Source organism: Pygoscelis adeliae, unplaced genomic scaffold, assembly GCF_000699105.1.
Source record: "Pygoscelis adeliae isolate BGI_AS28 unplaced genomic scaffold, ASM69910v1 Scaffold21, whole genome shotgun sequence".
Taxonomy (NCBI): domain Eukaryota; kingdom Metazoa; phylum Chordata; class Aves; order Sphenisciformes; family Spheniscidae; genus Pygoscelis; species Pygoscelis adeliae.
The window spans coordinates 10,580,753-10,602,754 of NW_008824243.1; the positions used below are offsets into that span (position 1 = coordinate 10,580,753).

The following is a 22,002-nucleotide window of genomic DNA, read 5'->3' on the forward strand; positions in this document are numbered from 1 at the left end:
GCATTCCCCCCCTGCTCTGGGTAAAGAGTGGCCACATCCAAACTGCCCTTTATGGAAAAATGGGGAGAGTGAGATCACCACATCCATATGGACTTCGCAAGTACCTCACGATGTCAGATGGAGCAACAGCCACCTTTGATCTCTTTGAGCCGCAGTTGGAGCACTGCATTGGAGGTCAGTCAAACAGCTGCTGGCTGCATATAGCTGCTAACCTTGATTCTGTGCTCTGGGACATGGATTAGGACACTGCTACTTGATTTAGCAGAAAGGGTAGATGTTAATTCTGGTGATGGAAGGGGGCTGCTAAGCAATAGTAACCAATGTGCGGAGGCTCTGAGGCCATCTTGCTGTATACCTATATCTCGGACAGCAGGAGAGACCCTACCAGACTAATTAACTGTTTGTGGCAAGAGGTGGGGAGTTAAGGAACAGAAGAAATGTTCCATAACCTGTGATTCGCGTGAGAGGCTGGCAAAGAGAATCTGGTGGTAAGCCTTGTTTGGAATGCCCTTTGCCCATTAAGGCTGTGGGATCATAGAACGGAGGCTAGCTGCATGAGGTTCTTCATAGCCTGGTGTGTATGGAAAAGAAACTAGACTTTTATCTCCCCCTTAGAAACGGACTCTTGGTAGTCTTTACTAACAATAGGTGATCTGCATGAAAACAAACTCCATGTGCACAGGATATGAAGGAGTCCAGAAATGAAGATAACTCCATGAAAAAGTAGAAAATCATGGTGATTCCTTACAACATTATGTATATTCAGAGTGAATGTCATCTTTCAAACTCACTGTTATTGCTAGTAACAGCAACACTTAAAACTGAGTTACTGTGGCTTAACTTAAGTACAATTTACCCCTGCAGTAGCTGGTTTCATTGTAAGCCCATGACTCCCATTTGGCCTTCAGAAAAAGCAGAGTTCTCTTCTTAACTGTCAATGCTGAGATCCTCGTGGTATAATGCTGCACTAGAACAGTTACTGTTATCTTTATCACTGAAAAGAATCTAAGCATGCTTTCCCAAAGAGGCAAAAATTCAGTGGCTAGAGCTGCTAAGTGTTGGAGCTTTGCACGTAAGAGTCTGACAGCATATTTGCTTCGAATTAGCTAATTCTGAATGTAATTTGCTGTGCTTACTTGAATTACAACACTTTCTTAGTTGATTAAATGATATCTTGTTAAACTAGTGAATAGTGTCAGCAGATCAAATATCGTTAGATTAGCCACAAAGCAGATGATGGCTAATGTCAGTCAATCAGAATGCTTGTTTTTAGCAAAGCTTCATTTTGAAGATCTGTGTTACACCCAACTCTGGAAGGGAAACGAGGGGGAAAATAGCGTAGCCAGTCTACTCAGTGCGTGAACAGGCAGTGGGCTCCAGAGCTTCCACACACTTAGCAGTCACAACAGGCTGTCAGAAGGCAGAACGTGTGTAATGTCAAAAAAATCCTTCAAAGGGAAGAATTTACTCTTGGTCTCTAGGCAGTGCCTGCAGAACTGTTTGGGTAGCTTTCCCTGAAGTTAAACTGTTCATCTCCTGTAACATGAATTACTCTTTCACATCTGTAGCTCTAGAGCCACTAGTCTCCTGTCCCATACTGGATTTTTGGCAGACTAGTAGGATTCTTAGCTTGCTTCTTGTAGATGGTTTCCCACGGATCTGAAATGGAAACCTTCTGAATCTCTTAATTTGCATGAAGTGACATTTACTTAACTTCCCTCTCTTTCTGTGCACAGAGGATGTCACGATGGTAATCTGCCCTGGGATTGCTAACCACAGTGAAAAGCAGTATATCCGCACTTTTGTTGACTATGCGCAAAGAAATGGGTACAGATGTGCTGTCCTGAATCATTTGGGAGCCTTACCAAATATTGAGCTCACTTCTCCACGAATGTTCACATACGGTAGGTACTTTATGGCAACTGGGGACTTATTTTCAAGCTTGTGGAATTTCTAGGGCTTGATCAGCCTCCTTCAGCACAACAACTGCCATATCTGAATAAGGATAATAATTTTATACTGTTCCTTGGGAAATAAACTGAACTTACATGTGAGGAGGAGGGGAGGCTAATACTGGGATTCACTTTTCCTTGTCTCTTCTCCCAGCTCTTACATGTGTATCCTAATCAAGGAGGCAGTCTTCTGAAAAGAAAACTTTTGAAAAAAGCTCTTGTGACTACTGAGAGCCTGCTCAAATGATTTTAGAGATGCTGAAATGTCAGTTTAGTGGCATGTGAAACAAACCTGGCTCTGAAGGATAAACACTACTTCTGAGGCTTTGTAAAATGTAATATGAGAGGAGTTTGTACCAGCCTATCCAGAAAGTACATTTCTATCCTAGGAGGGACACATGAGGATTGGTCCCTGGAGGTAACACAAATGTCAAGGAACAGCAACAATTCTACAGTATGACAGTAAAGCTACAGAAGTGGTAGTGCTTAGTGGCCATGATTTGGGGCTTTCACCTTGAGTATAAGGAAATCTTTCTTAACCTAGAAACTAAAACAAATAGAGGATTTGGAACTGTGTTAAGGGTGACTCCAGCTATTCTTAACTGCCCTGCTAGTGAGTAACATGATCTCTCTAGAATGTGGCCTTCTTGCCTGTGACCTGATCTGCTTGTTCCTGAGTTCTCTTGAGCCCTCATGTCCCTCTTTACTGCAAACATCTATAGGTACATTATGTCAGGAGCCAATTGTGGGTTTACCAGATTGGTGTTAGGTTTCTTTTTCTTTTTTTAAAGGTAACTAAGATACTTACTGCTAAGAGTTTAGATGAACAGTTTGAATGTTTATCTTGAACAGTTGAGTTAACAAAATAGAAATATTGTGCTTTGAGATTCTGGGTCTGGCAGGCAAATAGGCTGTAATGCTTTGTTGCTTCTTTTATAGTTACTAAATCTACTCCTCAGTGGAAAACACTTCAGGAATACCAAGTACCTCAATTTGTATTGAGGCCCTAGGCTGTTAATGGCTTCAAGCCTACCATGTCTTGGGAACTAAGCTTGGCCTCCTTAAAGCATTTGCTTTTTTGATAAAAGTTGAGAGCTTTCTTCCATAGAGCTTTGCTTTAGACCTCAGGGAGTTATTCTGTAGTGCATCTCTTGAGACATACCTTTCTGAGTCTTTTATAGCCTTGGAAAGGGCAAGAAGCACTTCCTTTAAGTAAGACAGTAAATCACTTGGCAGAGTTGCTTACGTGGAGTGCCAGCAAGACCATGAGCAGACTTTACTCTGCCTCCAGCCCAAATATCTTAGTGTCCTCCCAGCTTTTGCTGGATTCCTGACATATTTGTTGAGGAGCAAGTAGCCTAAATTTCAGATGCACTGAACCCTCTAGCCTTTACATCAAGCTTGACCTGTTGCTGTTCTGGTTTTGGATTTCTGAAATAGTTGCCGGCTGCCCTCAAATCATGAAGGTCAAACACTAAAGTCTTCTGACTGCTGGCTTCTTCCAGAGGAAACTAGAGCAATGCAGCATGTGTCATCTTGAGGAAAATTGCTCGTTAAGAATGTTCACAAGGAAGTGCCCAAGCCCTGCTGAAATCAGCCAGAAGCCTGCTGTTTCACTGAAGTAAACACAAACCCTGGTGCTCGGTCTACTCCAGAGCTAGCCAAAACCTGTGTCTGATGTCTAGCAAGGATGTTACAGTTGGGGTGGGGACACAGTGGAGCACTGTTAGTTTGGCACAGGGTAGAATCCCAACTCTTAGGATTATCTCCCTGGACAAGTTCCACAGGATAGAGCTGAGATTCTGACTCTAGACAGGAATAAACAGCTGGAGTTTTATTTGTGTTGTTCATGTGGTGCCAATGGGAAGGTTAACAAAGTGCATAGGCTGTTGATACCAGTGTACTAATGCCATCGGTTTTGCAGCTGCTTCTCTTCATGTTTCCTTTTCCCAAACTCAAAGGCAGGAGAAACAGCTGTAGGTACTCAGAAGTTGCACATGTGGAGGCCTTCAAGTCTGTCAAACAATCTGAGGACCCTAGTACTGCCAGAAGCTGGATCCCTCAGTGCCTGCAGCCTGTGGGATGCAAGTGGGTGTTAGCTGAGAGCAGAACAGATTTGTATAGAGGCACTTACCTCTTCTCTTGAAGAGGGGATAACATACATCTTCTAGGAAGCTGCAGTATCATTACCTCTTCAGTGGTTAAAAAGGGCTAGCTGCCTCTGCTTAAACCCTTCCCTCTGATTCCAGAGAACACCTGCTTAGTCAGGCTCTGCAACAGTCCACTGAGAGCTCTGTCCTGACAAGCCAGCTCTGCATTTCCATCACCTCCCTGCATCAGCATGGATTTAAGGATCCACGGCAGTCTTGCTAAAAGCAAAGAAGCAAGCTGCCTTCCAGACACCCCACTTAAGTTCAGAAGTGGCAAACTGCCTAAGGAAAGTAATGACGTGCACTGTTCTTAGATAGTAATGTCAAGGCCAGAGTTGTTGGACTCTGCTTTTTAAGCTGCTTTAGAAAGAAGAGTTCGGACTGTCAGATTAGCTGTTGCCATGATTTTTAAGCAAGCTAATTTCATCTTTCTTTGGCACTCTGTCAGAATTAGACATGAGCTAAGGTCCACAGGACTCGTAAAAGAGATACATGAACACGTGTGAATCAGAGCTCTTAAAACCTTGAGGTTATTGAAAAGTCAGAAAGGGTAAGGAGCTGAACTTAAAGCATGCAACTGAAGCTTGAAGTGGGGATCTAGGTATGTTAGATGATTCTTGACTTTGTCCTTATTTTTAGGTTGCACCTGGGAATTTGGTGCCATGGTTAATTACATCAAGAAGACCTACCCTCAGACCCAGCTGGTTGTTGTGGGCTTCAGCCTGGGCGGAAACATTGTGTGCAAATATCTGGGAGAGAGCCAGGCCAACCAGGAGCGAGTCCTGTGCTGCGTCAGCGTGTGCCAGGGGTACAGTGCGCTGAGGTAGGTCTGGAGACTTCTCCATGACGGTCTCTTCTGGGGGTGCAGCAGGGGGCAGATCTTTGGCAGGGTGCGTGTGGAAGGGCAAGGTGGAGAGCGTGTTGCTTCTCTTGCATTGAACCCATCTGACAGACCGCAGTGTGTGGGATGCCGCCCTCCTGAAGGAGCAGCCAAAGCTGCTTTGATTTCGCAGCACAAATAAGCTTTCTGTCAAGAATGCAAATAAGTTTTCTGTACCTGGATGGGTACATGCTGGCAGCTTCTGGTCTGTGTGTGTGAGCTGGCCTAACTCAGTGTCATGGCAGAATTGCCATGCGTCCTAAGAAGAGGCATTCCCCGTGCAATCCTGGTGTAATTAACCAGGCAGGCTGGGCAGCACAACAGACTACTGAGATGATGCCAGGCTTGCAAGAAATAGTTTACACTTTCTCATCACTTCCTGAGAAGGATTCGTTGATTCATAATGGCTTTTCTGGCTTCAGTGTGCAGTTTCATCTGGCAGATCTTACCTGGGGAGACTGGAAAGAGACACAGCTGATACGCTGTCACTCCATGCTCCCCTCTTAGTGTCTATCACTGAAACAGTGCTGTGGGCTGATGAGGAGATGAAGAGCCAATTGCAACTGTTACACAACTTGGAAGGTGGGAAGGAGAAGGCTTATAGCCCTAAAGTCTGCCTAAAATGTTAACCTGTGGTTCCCTGTTTGGAAGCCAAGGCTGTAGCACTTCGAGAGCTGTAAGGGCTCCACCTAGTGCTAACACTTGCATTTACTTATGGAGGATCTAGGTACAGCACTGCTGCTTGAAAACTGGTGGCTCAACTAATGTGCAGTAATTTTCCATGTATGCACATTAATGAAGATTAAAACAGTGTAACTGGCTAAGCTACTGCTTTCAGTTTTTACTGTCTGTACATATGGACAACTACTAAGGTGTAGCTGTCTTTACAGTAATTTAACTGCACTTTTGAGACCTGAGACTATTTGAAAGGCAAAAGGGGGCTGTTTGAGACTAGGGTATTTGGGTCAAGATCCTTTGGGCAGATAAAAATGGTGAAACCATAGCAGCCCTGTGAGGGGCTTGCTATGGAATTTGGCCTCCCAGCCTGGTCATGGCAGCTCGAGCTCTCTTGGTGTTGCTGATGCTTTGCCTGTACAGGGACCAGTCTGATAGTCAGCAGTCTGAAAACACCTTTTATGAGTTAAGCTTTTACAGGTGAAAGTAAGAAGCTTTTCTAGAAGCATTAAGATGTGACTGAAAGCTTGATATGCACTTCAGTAATATTCCAGCCTACCTAATCCCTTTTGAGATCAGATGTGACTACTGCTAAAAGAATGTGCAATCTACTACTAGGTCCCCATGAGTTCCCACCCTTAAAATCTGAACAGATGCTTTCAGAAACAGTTTTTCTGTTTTGTTTCAAGTAAAATGTTCTTAGTTGTCTTGGGGTTCTGGCACGGAGCACAGAGCATCCTTTTGAAGCCAGCTCCTCAATTGCAACCATCAGACAGGGTTTGTGAGGATTACATCTGGCTGCGGTCCACTTGGTTCATCTTCTGCAATTATGCAATACTGTATTTCTGGTCTCCAAAATGATGATGTGAGTAATACTGTTCCCTAAGCCGATTTCTGTAGTAGTATGTCATGATGTACTGGTAGAATAGCAAGGCAAGGACAACCTGTTTAACAATATTGCACTTGGATAGTCATGTGGAAAAATAACAGCTGCTTGTCTGACTTTAATGCAAGTCTTCAGTGGGTTGTGTGGATTACTGAGCTCTGGACTCCACCTGCTGGGTAAACATCTACTAGCAAATCTCCAGTCACAAAACATCTGCTATGCATTACTGGGCAATCAGAAGGAAGGCTTTTCAGATCTTGTCTCCCTACCTAAGATCTACTTCTGTTTTAAATGCTAATTAGCTGAAGAGCTAGGGGAAAGCAACATCAGTAAATATCTACCAAGCAAAAGACAGGATAGGGAGGGCCTTGTGCCCCTGGTTATAGAAGTGGGAGGGAGGAGATACAAGGCACCTCCAGGTGGAATGGTTAAGCCTTAGCCTTCCTGGGCTTGGTCTGGTAGGTTAAAATAACTGGCCTCATCCCTCTGGGCTACATGAAAGTGGATTACCCAGGTAGACATGACCAGTTAGTTTACAATTCCATTTTCTTTTTTTAGTAGCTTGTACAGCCTTTGTCCCCCAGATTAGTATAGGAATTGAAGGAAAGAAGTGGTGAGCAAGGCAAAGCAGGAATCTGAAATATGAAAGCCTTTCCAGAGCATTAAGTGTGAGTCCCACAGATGGGCATCATAAAGTAGCAGCAATACTAGGATCTGCCAGAAGAATATGAGGCTCTTAGTTTAATGAATTAACACAGAGTCTGGGGAATTTGTTCCCTGAGGCTAAACAGGGACACGTCTCCTTATTCCTTAATCTCTGCCTGCACAGGCTTGATTCTGCTTCTTGATCTTGTGGAATGCATCTTCACCATAGCTACAGGCTGTGGGGAGAGTCCTCAGCTTTGAAACCTGTGCAGTCCTCAAAATACTGGAAGGTGCCTTTTTTCAGTGCTTGCAGCTCTTCGTATTAGGAGTACTACTGTACCCCACAGGAACTGCAGGGAAATGTAGTAGCTTTAACTTCAAATGTCTTGTAATAACTTAAAAGGTTTGCTTGGAAAATCTTTTGGGAAGAAAGAAATGTGCATCTTCCTGTCTTCTTTTATTCCCCTGCCCTGGCATAAACATGGTAGGTATAGTCTGGCTAGACAAAAAGATAAGGAAGTTTTTAAAAAAATTCCATACTCCAGTGTGGCTTACTACAAGAAAACATAGCTTGCTGTTGCTCTGTTAGGGGACTTGCAGGTTATGGCTTGGGAGGTCATGCTAAATCCGTAGTTCTCATGGTATGTTAATGTTTAAATGGTCGGAGTACTTCAGTAGCTGAAACTGCTCCCAGCATTCTTAGGTTGCTCAGTAAATGATAGTGTGTTTCCTCAGTAACAGCAAACCCTGCTAAGAGTAAAGCTATAACCTGCCCATGACCCTGCATAGCAAAGCTGGCAGAGCTCACAGAAGTCTGGATGACTTTAATTCTGTTTTAACAACAGATAAGCTGTGAAGTGTTATTCTGCTTTGAGAATAGGTGAAGACTTCAACTCAGATGCCACTTGCAGCTGCAACTAGTATTTACTCCTACAGCTCCTGCCAATGAAGCTAAAACAATAATAGTCCCTGTACATATTGGAAACATCTGCACAAATTATTTCCTCTGCAGAGCTAATATACACAATAGACAACACTTTGTTCAGCAACATGTTTTAGTCCTTTCCTTGGTAGTCCCATTAGGTAAATTAAGTTCAACTTATGTAAAAGGATACTAAAATCCTCTTGTCAGCGTTGCAGATCTTGATTGGTGGCTCTTAAATGCTCTAATCAAAACAGCTAATTGCATTGTGCAAAATGAGACTGCAGATTTATTTTCTGATACTACCAAACTTCATCAAAGTGGAAGTCATTTCCTGGAAAAGGTTAAGCCGTGGCAGGGAAGGCCTGGAGATTTGTTTACATAGCCTCTAGGCTGCCATAGGATGCTACAGTGTATTAATCTGACCTTTCAAGATCTCCATTAACAGCTTAGGTTGTTCTGCACTGTGTTTTTTGTAGGGCACAGGAAACCTTCATGCAGTGGGATCAATGTAGAAGATTTTATAACTTCCTCATGGCAGACAACATGAAGAAGATCATCCTTTCTCACAGGTACTGCAGTACATCACTTACACTGATAGTATTGATTGGGTCAATTGCTATATTGGATTTGTCATCTTGGTGCTTTAAAATAGGACTCCTGAAAGATTATGCACCAGTTCCTTGCTTGGTGGTCTTTTAGATGAACCAACAGACAAGGGGAGCCCGTGTCAATCTCATTCATATACCATAAAAATATACAAATAAGCTTTGGTGATCTTGTTAGAAGAAAGCAGGCTTTGTTGTCTTTTTGCCTTCTGAGGAGACTTGCTTGATGAATAAACAAGATGCGCACAGGAAAACACTGAAATTAGACTTCAAAGTGGAGTATTCTGCATCTGTTTCATTTCTAGCCAAAGAATTCCCTATTCAAGGAGCCTCATGTTCTGCCACCTACCTGAGGTAGGATTAATCTTCAAGATCTGCTGTATGGGGCTGCTGCTTACCAAATAAGTCAAACTGTAGGTCTGGCTTCTAGCTGTTCCTCTAGAAAGAGCATGTAGCCAGCAAAATACTTAGCGTTGCTCTTCCTGGAGTGTAAGTGTACTTGTAGGATCCCTGTGCTGCTGTTGTGATCTGTGGCTCTCACATGTCAAATGAACGTGTTTGTTAAATAGGTGAAATGCTCAATGTTGTTTCCTCCATCAGAACTTCTCTGGGTACTTCTTTCTGGGGCAATAAATGTGTAAGTACCTCATCTGTGTACATTTGAAGTTGCCTGACTCGAGGGAAAAGGAGGGGAGTATCTAAGACCCATTCCAATTAAGAGCATGTGTCACTTGCAAACTTTTGGTTCATTGTTTACACTCCTGTGCAGTATAAAACACTTGTGGAAGGAATTAGGGCAGCTGATGTGTAGGATGATCCACATAATTCATTCAAGATTGACAAATATTTAGACAACTTGACCAAATTTAACATGTGAAGTTAGGTAAGCCCCCATTAAAAGATACTTAAATTTGTAACCCAGAAAAAGCCAGTGCTGGCTTGAAGGCAAGTGTGTTAAGTAAACTTTTTTCGATAATCACTTGTGCTCTAAGGCAGCTCCCCAAAATCAAACCTAGTTTCCCTCCTACTCTGCCCTGCAGCTGCCTCTGAAAGGGAATAAAAACCCCTTTCCAACTTGTGGCTTTTGTTCTATTTGTTAGGGGAGCAGTTTGTTCTGGTAAAGAAACACATCCTCTCCTGAGGGCAATAACTAATTATGACAAGTGTCCATAGTAAATAGCTTTCTGCTAAGGTAATGCCCCAAGTAATTTCTGCTGTGTGAGCTAACATAATATCTGTGCTGGGGAGACTTTAGGACCAGATGATGAAGGAGACGCTATGCCCAGGACTGCTAGTGCTCTCACCCGAGCCACCCACGTGTTTGGTCTGAAGCCAAAGGACCCTCCCTCTAACCCAGCCTCTGTTGCAAATACCCTTAGCGCTGTCTGTTCTGGAAGGATTCCTTTTAGAGGCCCCTCACGCAGTTTTTCAGTATAACGGGAAAACTTTTTTTTTCCTATAAAGAGGCTGCTAGGGTTTCTGCTATGCCTTGCTGCAAAGGGAGGTGGACAAATAAGCTGTGCTTGTTCCCAAGAAAGCCTCATGTATATGTAGCACACTTCTTATCTTGTCAGACTTGGTAAACTTAGTTGTCCTTGAACAGGTCATGGCTTTGCTGCCCTTGTTGTTATTTGGATGTTTTTCTTGATGTTACTCTTTCAGGCAAGCTCTTTTTGGAGATAACATGAAGAAGCCACAAAGCCTGTCAGATGCTGATCTGAGCAAACTGTATACAGCAACATCCCTTATGCAGATTGATGATAACGTTATGAGGTACGAAGGGTGATTCTCTGATCCTACATAGATCTCTGAAAGTACCTTCTCTTTCAAGCGTTGCTCTTGCATGCCCCTTGCTGTGCCTGTAGGAATCTGCTGAAATACAGTGCTGACAACCTCAGAAATTCTTCCTTGCCTTCACATTGAATAAAACTTACCAGAAAAAAACCCAACTTACTATTGACAGTCACAGCTTCTGTAAAATCATCCAGGAGGCATTTATTTATCAGTAAATCTGAACCTGCAGCCTTCAATAACATAAGAAGAGGCCAGCTCTGCTGCAAGCTCTAGCAAAAGAAAGTGCAGAATGTGGAAAGCAGCTCAGAACTGCTAATGAATGTCCTTAGCCCTGCTTGAATTTTGAAACAAACCTTCCCCCCAAAACCCACTCCTGCCTTCTCAATAAACATTAGGGTTGGCTGAGATGATACGACCTTTTTTACTTGTCATACTAACACCTAAATTAAGCTCTCTGCTTTATTAAGCAGTAGCCTGTTACTGCCCGTGTCCTTGAAAATAACATAGCACTTTCTTCAGTGGCAGCATTTGTACCATGGCATGTTCCGTGTCAGGCATTGACACCTTTCCAAAATGAAACTGTAAACTGTTGGCTATACAGCTGTAACACTTTTGGCAGACTGGGAGTATTGCTGGCTGCTTTTTAAAAGCCATTCCTAGGGAAATCTCCCTACTTGTCCCTCATCCCTGAGCTGTTGGCCCAAACTAGAAAGGCCTATGTCTCTCATGTCAGGAAAAAAAAAAGCATTTGAGCATAGGTTTACTGAATTCTTGGTTTGGGATGGAGAGCTAAGGATTTGGCAAAGAACTGGAACCACAGTGAATTCTGGGTGGCTTGTAGGCAGGCCCTTTTGTCCAGTATGTCTGAGGTTCATAAACTGTGGTGGTTTTGTATTTGAAAAGACTTTCAGGTAAAGATGAACAAGATCGTAACTTCTTCTTTCTTCCATATGTACAATTACTTAAGTGAAATGGGATACTTTAAAAGAAATGTGCTGAAGACCACTGGGCTTCAACTTGCATGTTTAACTTGCCTGTGCTATCACAATATTTGAGTAAGCACAGAAAGCATAAAGGCTTGTGCTGCCAAAGGTGAGTTTTGCGGAGACACTGGGTAGGAAAAAAAAGCATTGTCCATGAAAATCAAGGCATCATTCCCATCTCTGCATATATGTTCTCACTTGAAAGTAAGAATCACATGGGTACTAGAAGCAGATGATTGCAATGACAGTCTTTTCTATTTCAGGAAGTTCCACGGCTACAGTTCCCTGAAGGAATACTATGAAGAAGAAAGCTGCCTGCATTACTTGCACAGGGTAAGCTCTTGCAATAGAGACTGCTCTTGTACCTTCATTTTCCTACTGGAGAGAGAGAATGCACTGTGGTTTCTGTTGTTAATGCTTGGACACAGCTGTCTTAGCTGGGATTTTCAAAAATAATCAGACACAGTATATTGGAATGGGATTTCAGTTCTCGCTAGCTCTAATACTGGGGCTAAATGCTCTGGGCTCTTAAGAGCTTTAACTCTGACAGGTAGTAGCACCCAAGTGAATCTAGATAAAGCCATGCATTCAGTTGAACTGCTCTGAGTGTATGAGGATAAGGTGGGAAATGGGTGGTGGCATAGAGCCTGCAGTTTCAAGGAAGAAAGACTTACTAGATACTGTGGAAGAGACTCAGGATGCTATCTGGCAGGCAGATGCTTAGCAAACCAAAGTTTTGCAGAAGCGGACTGGAAGATTAATTCCTCCTTGATCCACTGAGCCAGAGGATGGAGGTGTTCCAAGGGAGTTTCCTGGACTTTAACCAAGGTGTCCATAACAGAGCTGGCACTAGCTGCCTGATGTGCAAAGCAATACAGAGCAAAAATGGGTGTAGCTGTTTGAATTCTGAGAATGGGGAAGATCTGTGACTCAATCTGTGTTTGCTCTGATGCACCCCTGCCCCTTTCATACAACTGAGTTGAAAAAAATAAAATCAAGTGCTGCAAAGTACTCCGTTGGTGAAAAGCCACCAGCCTTAAATGTTGACTCTTTCTGCTTTTCTGATGCTTCTCCAGATACAGGGCAATTCTGAAATAAGATGTGTTAATTGAATTAAGCTAAGATGCTTTTACACTTGGTAGACTGAAGCTTAAATACCAACCCCTTACTGTGTGTGTTTTTTCCTTTTCTGCCATGTTTCTTGATGCAGATCTGTGTTCCCCTTTTGTTGGTTAATGCTGCTGATGACCCTCTTGTGCATGAGAGTCTTCTATCAATTCCAAGAGCTCTTTCAGGTATGTTGAAGCAGTATGTTCCAGCTGTGCATACTTGTGTACGTGCAGCTTCCTTATCACATCATGATCCATGATTTCAAAGCAGCTTGACTTGCCTCCTTACATCTGTAACCCTGTGGGAGGTGTACTAAGCCTCTTTAAATCGCCAGTTGCTAGAACTAACAAGGCTAACCTTGAGCAGGAAGAACTTGAGTCCTTTCAGGTACCTTCTGCTGTTTTGGCTTGTGTTGATAGCCAGCAGGTTACATTCAGGTTACATTCTTGAGTGGAAAAATTATTCTTCCTGTCTTCATTCCTCACTGAGATTTAGTAGAAAGGTGGGTTATTATAGTGATGGTCTTGATCTAGTACAGATGAACAGCCCCCTTTGCTGATGAGGAGCTGGGGGGCACATGCATAGCTGTGTTATTTGGTACTGAACTAGGATCTCTCCCTTGAAAGGAGTTCTGTGAACTGTCTATCTTCAGCCAAGAAAAAAAAAAGGCAAATTACTTTTAGAAGCTCAGAAGAGGGAGCTGGCTGCTGCTTCGTCACACAAAGAGTGGGTGCACAGGGGGGGAGCAGCGTTCATTCTTTTCCTGATTGAAAGCTATGAGCAGAGAATTTATCCACAGCTGCTTCTGACAGAAGCAAGCACAGGGGTTTTCTCACTGTACGTGGAAGAAGGTGGCTGATGTACTGTCAGAGCTTTGGTGCAGCTCGACATGATGCAAACAGTCCTAGTTCCAGTGTACATGAGTTAAAGATGTTCATTCATTAAAGAATGGGCATTCTTACAGCAATACCTGTATTGCTGTAAGGGCCCAGCCAACAGCATTTCTTGGGCAGCCTTCTTGTACTGGCTGGGACTGGTTCCTGCAGACTGTCCTGTTCTGTGAAGCAGTAAGGTTATGCGCTTTGGACTTCAAAGTAGCCATGGCCTTTGTCAATGCATTTCTGCCTCCTACACATGATTATCCTTGGCACAGCATCTGAACTAAAGGAGCAGAGTTGATTATCACAACTTAAGATGGTTTCATTCTCAGCTCCAAGATGTTAACTTTCTGGAACTTTGTGCCTCCTCTTGTTTTACAGAGAAACGTGAAAATGTCATGCATGTGCTGCCCCTTCACGGAGGCCACCTGGGATTTTTTGAGGGGTCTGTACTATTCCCAGAACCTCTTACCTGGATGGATAAGCTTGTGGTACAGTATGCCGATGCCATCTGCCAGTGGGAGAAGACAAAGTCTCACTGCTCGGACACAGAGCAGGCTGTATCTGGCCAGGAGTAATTGACCCAAAGACTCTGGATCACTTCAGTATATCTCCCCCTCTAGGAACATCTTGTTCTCTCACCTGCTGCTTCAGGTTTCCATTCTCCTTGATATCCTATGGCTGGGGTTTGATCACAATGTTTTCTTCCAAAGTGGAGTTAAAGCAGAGGTTGATATCTGGTCAGAGCATCTTTGCATATATAGTCACTTGGGTTTGTAGTTTACTGCTCTGCTTGAAGAATTAGGTGGCTGACTGTGACTTGTTACAGGGTTATTGAGCTTAAAGACTGCTTGCTTTAATATAGCAGAAGTATCAAATGTCAAAATCTCTTCACCTGCTGGTCAAAAACTTGATCTGCAGCATTTGTTTAGGTGTAGATGACAGGGTAACTATGACTGTTCTCCTCTGTCCCAGTGCTGGACAAACCCTGTACCAAGCCACAAGCAGGTGAGCAGCTCAGTCTGTAAGCCACTAAAATGTGGCTTGGAACAACAGATGCTTGACTACAAGTGGCGTTCCAGCCTTGCACCATCTCAAGGGAAGCCTTTTAGTTCCTAGGAACGCACTTACACAAGTGAATCAGTTTAAAAATACTTAACTTTTCCATGCTTCAGCTATCTGTGGATTGGGGTGTCTTTATGCTGGGACTTCAAGTAGAGAAAAGCTGCAGGCTGGTAATACCAGTTAATGTTTCTATGTAAACATGTTCTCGCACCAAGACCAGGTCAGTCACCTTCTTGTCATCTTTGCCTCTCTTTAAATGTAGTCACCTTTTTAGTACTGGATTTTTTGTTTGACCCAGGGCTTTTTAAAGCTGGCTCTGGCTTCCAAATGGAAACCAGAGATTAAGAATCTGCAGGATCTTTCTGTGAGCTCAATCTGTTTTCAAGAATATTTCGTAGAGAATTATGTACTCTGTTAGGGATTGATTTGTTGGGGGGGAAGGTATCTATTTAGACTTACTCCCCTGATGTCAGGGTAAATCATAGCAAAATTCTTCCCCTTAGCTTTCAAAGCATCGAATGGTTTTCAGACACGACTTGCCTTACAGTTGATGGGGAACTGGATGTCTCTAGCCCTGTGCAACTAAAATGATATTTTTGCATGGCTAACTACTTCCATATCTATGTAAACGCTGTAGGATTACTGGCTCCAGTAAGACACTGGGCTCTTCCTCACTTGAATTCCTTTTCCACACCCAGATGTCCTCTTCTAGTTTTAATGTGCAAAAGCTGTTTGCAGGAAAGATGCCTACTCACTTGTGCTTTTCCCTCAAGCGGCTGTTATGGTCCGTGCCAAGATGGTTATTAAAGACCCTAGTCTATCCCCTGGAAGGAAAGTTGTCCCATGACAATCTGGAGACTGAAACTTTGTGGTCAAAATCTTTTTTTTTACTGTTTGTTCTGTCAATAATGTAGTCTCATCAATCCATCCTTAGGACTTCTTTATCACAGTGTCAGTGAAGTACTCTTCCTGTCACACTTCCCACATCAATTAGCACTTTATTGCTTCAGCCTTGGTCGGTGTTCCAGGCACTTTAGTTTATAGCTTAAGGGTGAAATGAGCTGCAAGACTTCAGTCTGGTAATATAGGGGAACAAGCCTTCTGGACCGCCCTGTCCCTGAACTTCAGTAGGTTGGAGAAGTGGGTTTTTGTTTTAATAAAGCAATAATTAACTGTTGTAGCAAAGATGCATTATCATATCAGGAAATTCCTTTCATTTGCCTTAGGCCAGACACCTTGGCCTGTTACAATGAACTGTGGATATCTGCACATTCTCCTTGTTAGTAAATCCAGGTTTCCTTTTTTTCATCAAAGAAAAGATGTGACCAAGTAAAGCTATAGCAAGACTTGGCCATGCTTGTGGCTGTTCCTTAAGAACTATTTTAGGGCATCAGTTAACAAGGATATTCTTAGCTGATGGGTATCTTGTCTCTATGTTGTTATCCTCTTACTCATACTGCATCTGTATATCACTAAAATCTGTCATAAAAGACATTTCAGATTTTTGCTTAAGTAGCTGTTCATGTAATATTCATTGGATATGACTTCAATATCTTCTCGCTTCAACAGAAGTGGAGTGTAAACAACACTTGTACGCACCAAATAGATACAGTATAAATTTAGGTGTGTAGGGGGATATGGTTTTTATCTCCAGTGGTTACAACTTTAGAAGTGTTTCAACTTTCATAGTATACTACAGCTGTAGCTTACACAGTTTGTGGCTGTCTGCCTTGAGGAAACAAAACTGCCCTTCCTGTGCTTCATGTGTCCTTCCTCAATCCAGCTTTACTGTCCTGAGTATCAACTTCAGACAGCTCTAGAGGAACAGAAGCTGTCCTTGGTACCAATACTGCTGTCGAAGTGAAGAGCCCATCGTATGACCCAACATGTGGGTACCTGTGAAAGAAAGGTCAGTGTGTGTCTGACCTCCTTCGAGAGCAAAATATCTGCCTTCCTCAAGTTGAGAGCCTTATCAAAAGTAGGGGCTCTCTGTCCATCTCCCCAGGCGGCTGAAGCTCTGCCTTCCTGCCCAGGTCCCCAGACTGGCAGAACGGTTCCGTTGTTGACTGGCCCAGAATGTGGAAGTCAGGAGGGTGAGAACTGGCTCAGTACTGTCTGGGAAGGTTAATGCTGAGGCAAAGCAAGTGGTTTGCCTCTGCTTTTTGGCCAAATCATGCCAGTCCCTCTGAAAGTGGAGCTTTGTCCTGAGCAGCTTTTTCTTGGAAAAAATTTTCTTCCTTCCATTTTGTAAAGGTGTAGCTTTGTCTAATTAGAGATTTTGCTTTAAAGTTGAAGGGTCTCTTCAAGAATACTCCTTCCTGCCCTGCAACCCAAGCCATCGTACTTCAGAAGTGCTGATGCTGTGGACTTTCTGAAACTCTCAACTGCAGAAGTAATATGGGTATCTGTCTTGCTTCTTTGACCTGCTTTTGCACTTGCATCTACAGCTGTTCAAACCACTTGTGACTTGACCAACTAATTCTAGCCTGGTTGGGGAAGAAGAGCTTTTGTCAGCGGCTTGTTTGTGCAAGGCTTCTGAAGCCTGAGGTTCAGCTTACTAAGCTTGTTGTAGGTGGAAGCAGTGGAAAATCTATTCTCCCCATCCCACCCAATTTGCTACTTTCAAAGCAAGACTCATGGTGTCAGACTTGCAGCAGTAACTTAAAGAGATCTTGGGGAAGTGGCAGAGGAGAAAGTTAAGCTGCGGTACATGTTACCTAAAGGGAATCCTGTATTAAATCTTGCTGCTGACAGTGACTGGCAACTGATACCTAGTGCCAGTGCCCCAAGATGCATGTGACTTCGTCCAATCCTAATCTGAAATACTCTTCTCTCCCAAAATAAGGCAATACTAGTCTTGTGATGTGGACAGGTGGCCTTCATTTGCCCAGTGAACTCAACCTTAAATGTAATCTGAATTTTTAAGTCTTAGAGGCGAAGTCGTCTTTTTCATCTCTTGTCAAGACACGAGGTTGTTGAAGTGTGCATTTCTATATCATTACAGTGTAGTCTGATAGTGCAGTTCAAGACTACAGCATGATGAATCTGTCGTGTGCTCTGTTTAGTTTCAAACTGGGATTAGAAAAAGCATTAGCAGAGCTCTTCCACAGCTAGTCTCGTGTGGTGTACACACCTCTCCCATCACTGGATGTAAGTAGCACTTGAACATAAACCCTAAGGACTCTCTCAATCAGATAGCAAGCTGCAGAACTATTACTGTTTGATGGTTAGGCTGGTCTAACCATCACCTCAGTGTCTGGAGAGATCTGAAGCTTGTAGGTGAGAAGCTGGGACTTGCTCTTACTGAACACAAGGAACTTGCAGCTTCCACTACATCAGATCTGCCAGCATTTTTAATGGTCCCTTGGATAGCTTCTAAATTGAAGGTGTTTTCAGATGGGTCTGACAGTGTTGTAGTTGCACTGTAACTTCCCTGCAATCTTTTCCGAAGTGTTTATCTGCAGTTCCTGTTTATGAAGATCTAGGTTACAAAGACAGGGCATTAAGCAAAGATGTTGGGAACCGTTGGCTTACGTACTGAATTTAGCCAAGCTTACCTGTGTGTCCTCTGTCCTGGGTCTGTCACAAGTTCCTAGATCACAGCCCTTTGACACGTGGTGCCTTGCCCTTTTTCTCCCCCTCCCTTCACATCAGCATATCTAGAGACTTCAGTAACAGCTCTGACAGAGCTTTTGGGGCTTTGCTTTTTAGTCAATGAATTTTCAGACACTAGGTAGTGAAACAACTCTGGCAATGTACACTGTATAAGTGTGCTGACTTAAAGGACCTTTGTGGGCAGCCTACAACTAGCTACAGTCTATTTTAAGGCTTAAAATAATTTATATAAGCAGTGGATCATTTTCAGCTCTCTGCTCCTCTAGCAGTAGGGATTGAGTCATAGAAGGAGGGTTTGCTTTGCTTAATATGTGACTTGTTACCTTACAATCCCAAAGTTCTCATGTCTATTAACTCTCCAGCAGCGTAGCTGGAGGTAATTGCCGAAGTGACTACATCTCAAAAGAAAAAGCAGAGAGTAGCAACTTCAGGATTTAATTGCCAAACAGTTTAGTCACCTGAATTGCTTCCAAGTTTTTTGAGAAATGTTATGCCTGTCTGAAGCTTCTTGAAAAAGGCTGTGAAGAATTTCAGTGAGACCAGAAAAGGCCCTAGCCTTGTGCTGCATGTGTAAGTCATTTGTTGTGAAGAGCATCTTGTTTCTGGTTTGAGTCTTGCTCCATGCGTCCTTATTCCTTTGGCAGATCTGATGGTAGGGTAGGTCCTGGAGCCACAGTGACTTAAAGCAGTGTCTCCTTCATGGCTTCTAGGTGGAAAGCAAACAGCTCTTCTTAGTGTGAGGACTTTCTGAGTTTTCTCAGAGCAACACTGCCCCAAGGAAGGGGGGGTGTCTTGTAACTGTACCCCTCTTATTGCTGGGAGTGTCTGTTACACTGGCCTGGACTTTCTCTGCTGTTGAGGGAGTTTAAGGCACAAGTGCAATCAGTGAGTCAAAGCAGTTGCCAGCTTTCTATGCTGTGGTGGAAGGGTTTCTGGGGTTACCCTGAACCGTTGCATTCTGAACATCTGTATTCTTGGTTTTGCTAGTTAATCAATGGACACAAACACTGCAATCCAGGGCAGCATTTATCAGGTTGGATCTGCTAGTATTGAACAGGCTTTTCCAAGTCTCTCTGACACTCTCCAAAAGCTCCAGCCCCGCACCCGCTAAAGGCCATGTCCTTCCTTCTCACCAAAATGGCCTTGCCTAAACCAGGCAGTTTTAATGCCAGTAAGGAGCCTGATCCCACAAGGTGGCTCTACACAAAGCCTTTTTGCTTTTGTCTGAATGACAAGCTTGCATTGTCTCTCTCTGGTCATGCAAGAGCTTTGATTAGATACAGAACTTTCTTCTAGGATCTCCACTAAGCTCTACTGGGATGTTGACCTCTTTCATGGCTCCTGCCAACTGGGAAGTCTTAAAAAAAAAAAAAAGCCAAACAAAACCCACTTGTATTTGATATAACCAAACCCTACTGCTTAGCCCAAGTCAGCAGCTTTCTAAAGGAGCACATTTTCTCATTGTGTTACTTGACTGCTTGACCGTAATTCCCAGTGACAGATCACTAGGCATTCTTCTTGAGAAAGCATAACCTCTTCCTCTGAAAATCCCAAGCTGAAGAGGTGAGTGGAGACCTCAGGAAGAACAGACTTGTGCCCTTGTTTTGCCCATGCAGGTGTGTTGGAACAGGCTGAGTGACTTCTAATATTCTTGGTGAGCAGTTTGCTATGAAAATATCTTCAAATTGGCTGAATTATACTCTGGAACCATCTCTAAATGCTGCCCTGAAAAAAAGCTTGTATACTGAGACACCTTCCCGCTGCCATGTTCTGAGTCAGATCCTCTGGAGCCGACAGCTGCAGGGGAGATGATTTGCAACTAGCAATGCAATTTTTCTATATCTGCTGATGTTTACCTTTAAAATTATATATAAGTATATATATAACAGTGTCTTTGATTTTTTTCTTTAATTTTTGTTCTTCTGTGTGGTATAAAATGGAGGTCATTGCAAAACAAAATGTAATTTTGTTATCTTTGATTCTGTGGGATTTCTTTATTTAAAAATAAAGGACTTATTGAAGTCAGTGCTACATGTAGTGACTGTGTGCAGTGTTATTAGGTGATGAAGTCCAGCTGTCACTCTTGACAGGCAAAGCAGCTATGCCTTCTTACTTCCTCTGCAGTGGGGAGAGGGTCAGCTGATGTGGGCATATATTGGGCCAACAAGGTAATATTGATTAAAATGCCACTGGATATCTGAACATGTTCCCTCAGTTCTGAGATTTGGATTAGCTAAAGGAGGAACAAGAGCAATCCTTTAGCCCCAGCCCTTGTGTGTGAATTAGTATTAGATGGTAGTTTCTGTTCACTAGTGCTGTCTAAACCAAGACTGCCTTGGGGAAAGGCTGTCCTTATATCCCTGTGGTATACACCAAGGCAGGAGCTGGCTTGCTGCTCCCTGACTTCCAGACAGGACAACCTTTGTCAGTAACTCCTGTTTCGTGAACTCTGGTGTTGCCTCTACATTTTGACCCACTAGTTGGCTGTTCTAGTGGTAAATGCAAGGGCTCTGATTGTTCTAGGAAATGTGAATAACCCCCTCTTTTGAGGGAGAAACCTCAAGCTTGCACTCCTCTCCTTCCATACTTCTGGGGTGGGGAGGACAAGAGGGGTGGCAGTGTTGGGGGCATGTCTTCTCTGCCTTTCACTCCTTTCAGCAGCTGCAGCTTCTGAGCCCACCTCTCAAAAACCTGACCCTACCCCCCTGCTGAAAGCTGAAGTGAGTGTCAAGTAAATAAACAGGAAGACTGCACAGGGGCTGTACGTGACAACACATGGATGGTGGGCCAGCCCCTGCCACCACTGTCATCTCCAGCTGGAGCCTTCCTCTACCTCTGTTGTGTTCCAGAGAGCAGAACAAGGACAGAGCTGCTACAGAAAGCCTCCAGGGAGAAGTCAGTCTTAACAATCCTGATAGATATATATATATATATAGCAGGAGCATTACACAAGTGCCCTGGCTCTCACGTCTGCTGGGGCTGGGCTTGGTGGCTAAGCACAGGGTATCTAGCAGGCTCTTGAGCTAAGGAACGTGTGGCTTTCTTGGCAGTTGACAGAGGCTGGCGGCTCAGCCTTCCCTCAAGCTCAGCTTGGGGAGTGAGCTGTGGGGGGGCACTTTGTCTTCTTCCCCCCTTTCTCCCTTGCAGCATGTGACACAAGCCCTAGTGATGCTCCAGTCTTTCTTAGTTGCTTTTTGTCTTACGGCCAAGAGAGGTCCTTGATGCCTCTCTGCTGGAGAATGGAGATGGCATCAGCTTAAAAAAAAATGAATGCCTGTCCTGAAAATGCTGAAGAAGGGCTATTTTTGCCTGTGGACAAGAGCAGATTATGGCAATCCTGTATCGACCCCCAGGTTCTCCCAGGACCACTAGGTCACTGGTTAGAGGACTCCTCTAGAGCCAGACCTATAGCTGTGTCAGACTAAGACCTGAAGTAGGGCTTAGCTGTGGCCCTTCCTGCAGCGTGTGGAAGGACTCCCCTCTGGGGTGACAGCTTTTCTGCAGCGTGCAGTAAAGCTTTTGGCTCATGCGTCTCTGCAGAAATCATCAGAGTGAGTGGAGTTCCTAATCTTTCAGCGGCTGACAGGAAAAAAAAAAATACAACAGCATCTCTGGCTGGGACACTTTGATATCTAAGGAGTTAACCACTTGTTTGAGCCCGGGGCATAGAAAAGCCCTGCTAAAAGCACTACTTGACTGACACTAAGAGCTCACTGGTGTGTGGTTTTTAACTACAGACCAAGTGAGACAGATGTGGAGGGTAACTGGGACTGGTGAGCTGTTGGGGCAGCTGGGCTGGGCCAGGACCGTTGCTGCTGTTTCCCTGTAATGAGAATTGC

General features: G+C 43.7%; 1 protein-coding gene across 1 annotated transcript in view; it reads left to right on the top strand.

Annotated features, from left to right (window-relative positions):
* ABHD2 (abhydrolase domain containing 2) overlaps positions 1-16,798 on the top strand; it is a 37,413-nt gene extending 20,615 nt beyond the window's left edge. The window contains exons 4-11 of the mRNA XM_009335187.1: positions 2-174; positions 1,737-1,904; positions 4,742-4,925; positions 8,590-8,682; positions 10,381-10,491; positions 11,759-11,828; positions 12,706-12,790; positions 13,865-16,798. Coding sequence (XP_009333462.1) covers positions 2-174; positions 1,737-1,904; positions 4,742-4,925; positions 8,590-8,682; positions 10,381-10,491; positions 11,759-11,828; positions 12,706-12,790; positions 13,865-14,061 — 1,081 coding nt within the window. The 3' untranslated portion in view covers positions 14,062-16,798. The remainder of the gene's footprint in view (position 1; positions 175-1,736; positions 1,905-4,741; positions 4,926-8,589; positions 8,683-10,380; positions 10,492-11,758; positions 11,829-12,705; positions 12,791-13,864) is intronic.
* Positions 16,799-22,002: the final 5,204 nt, after the last annotated feature.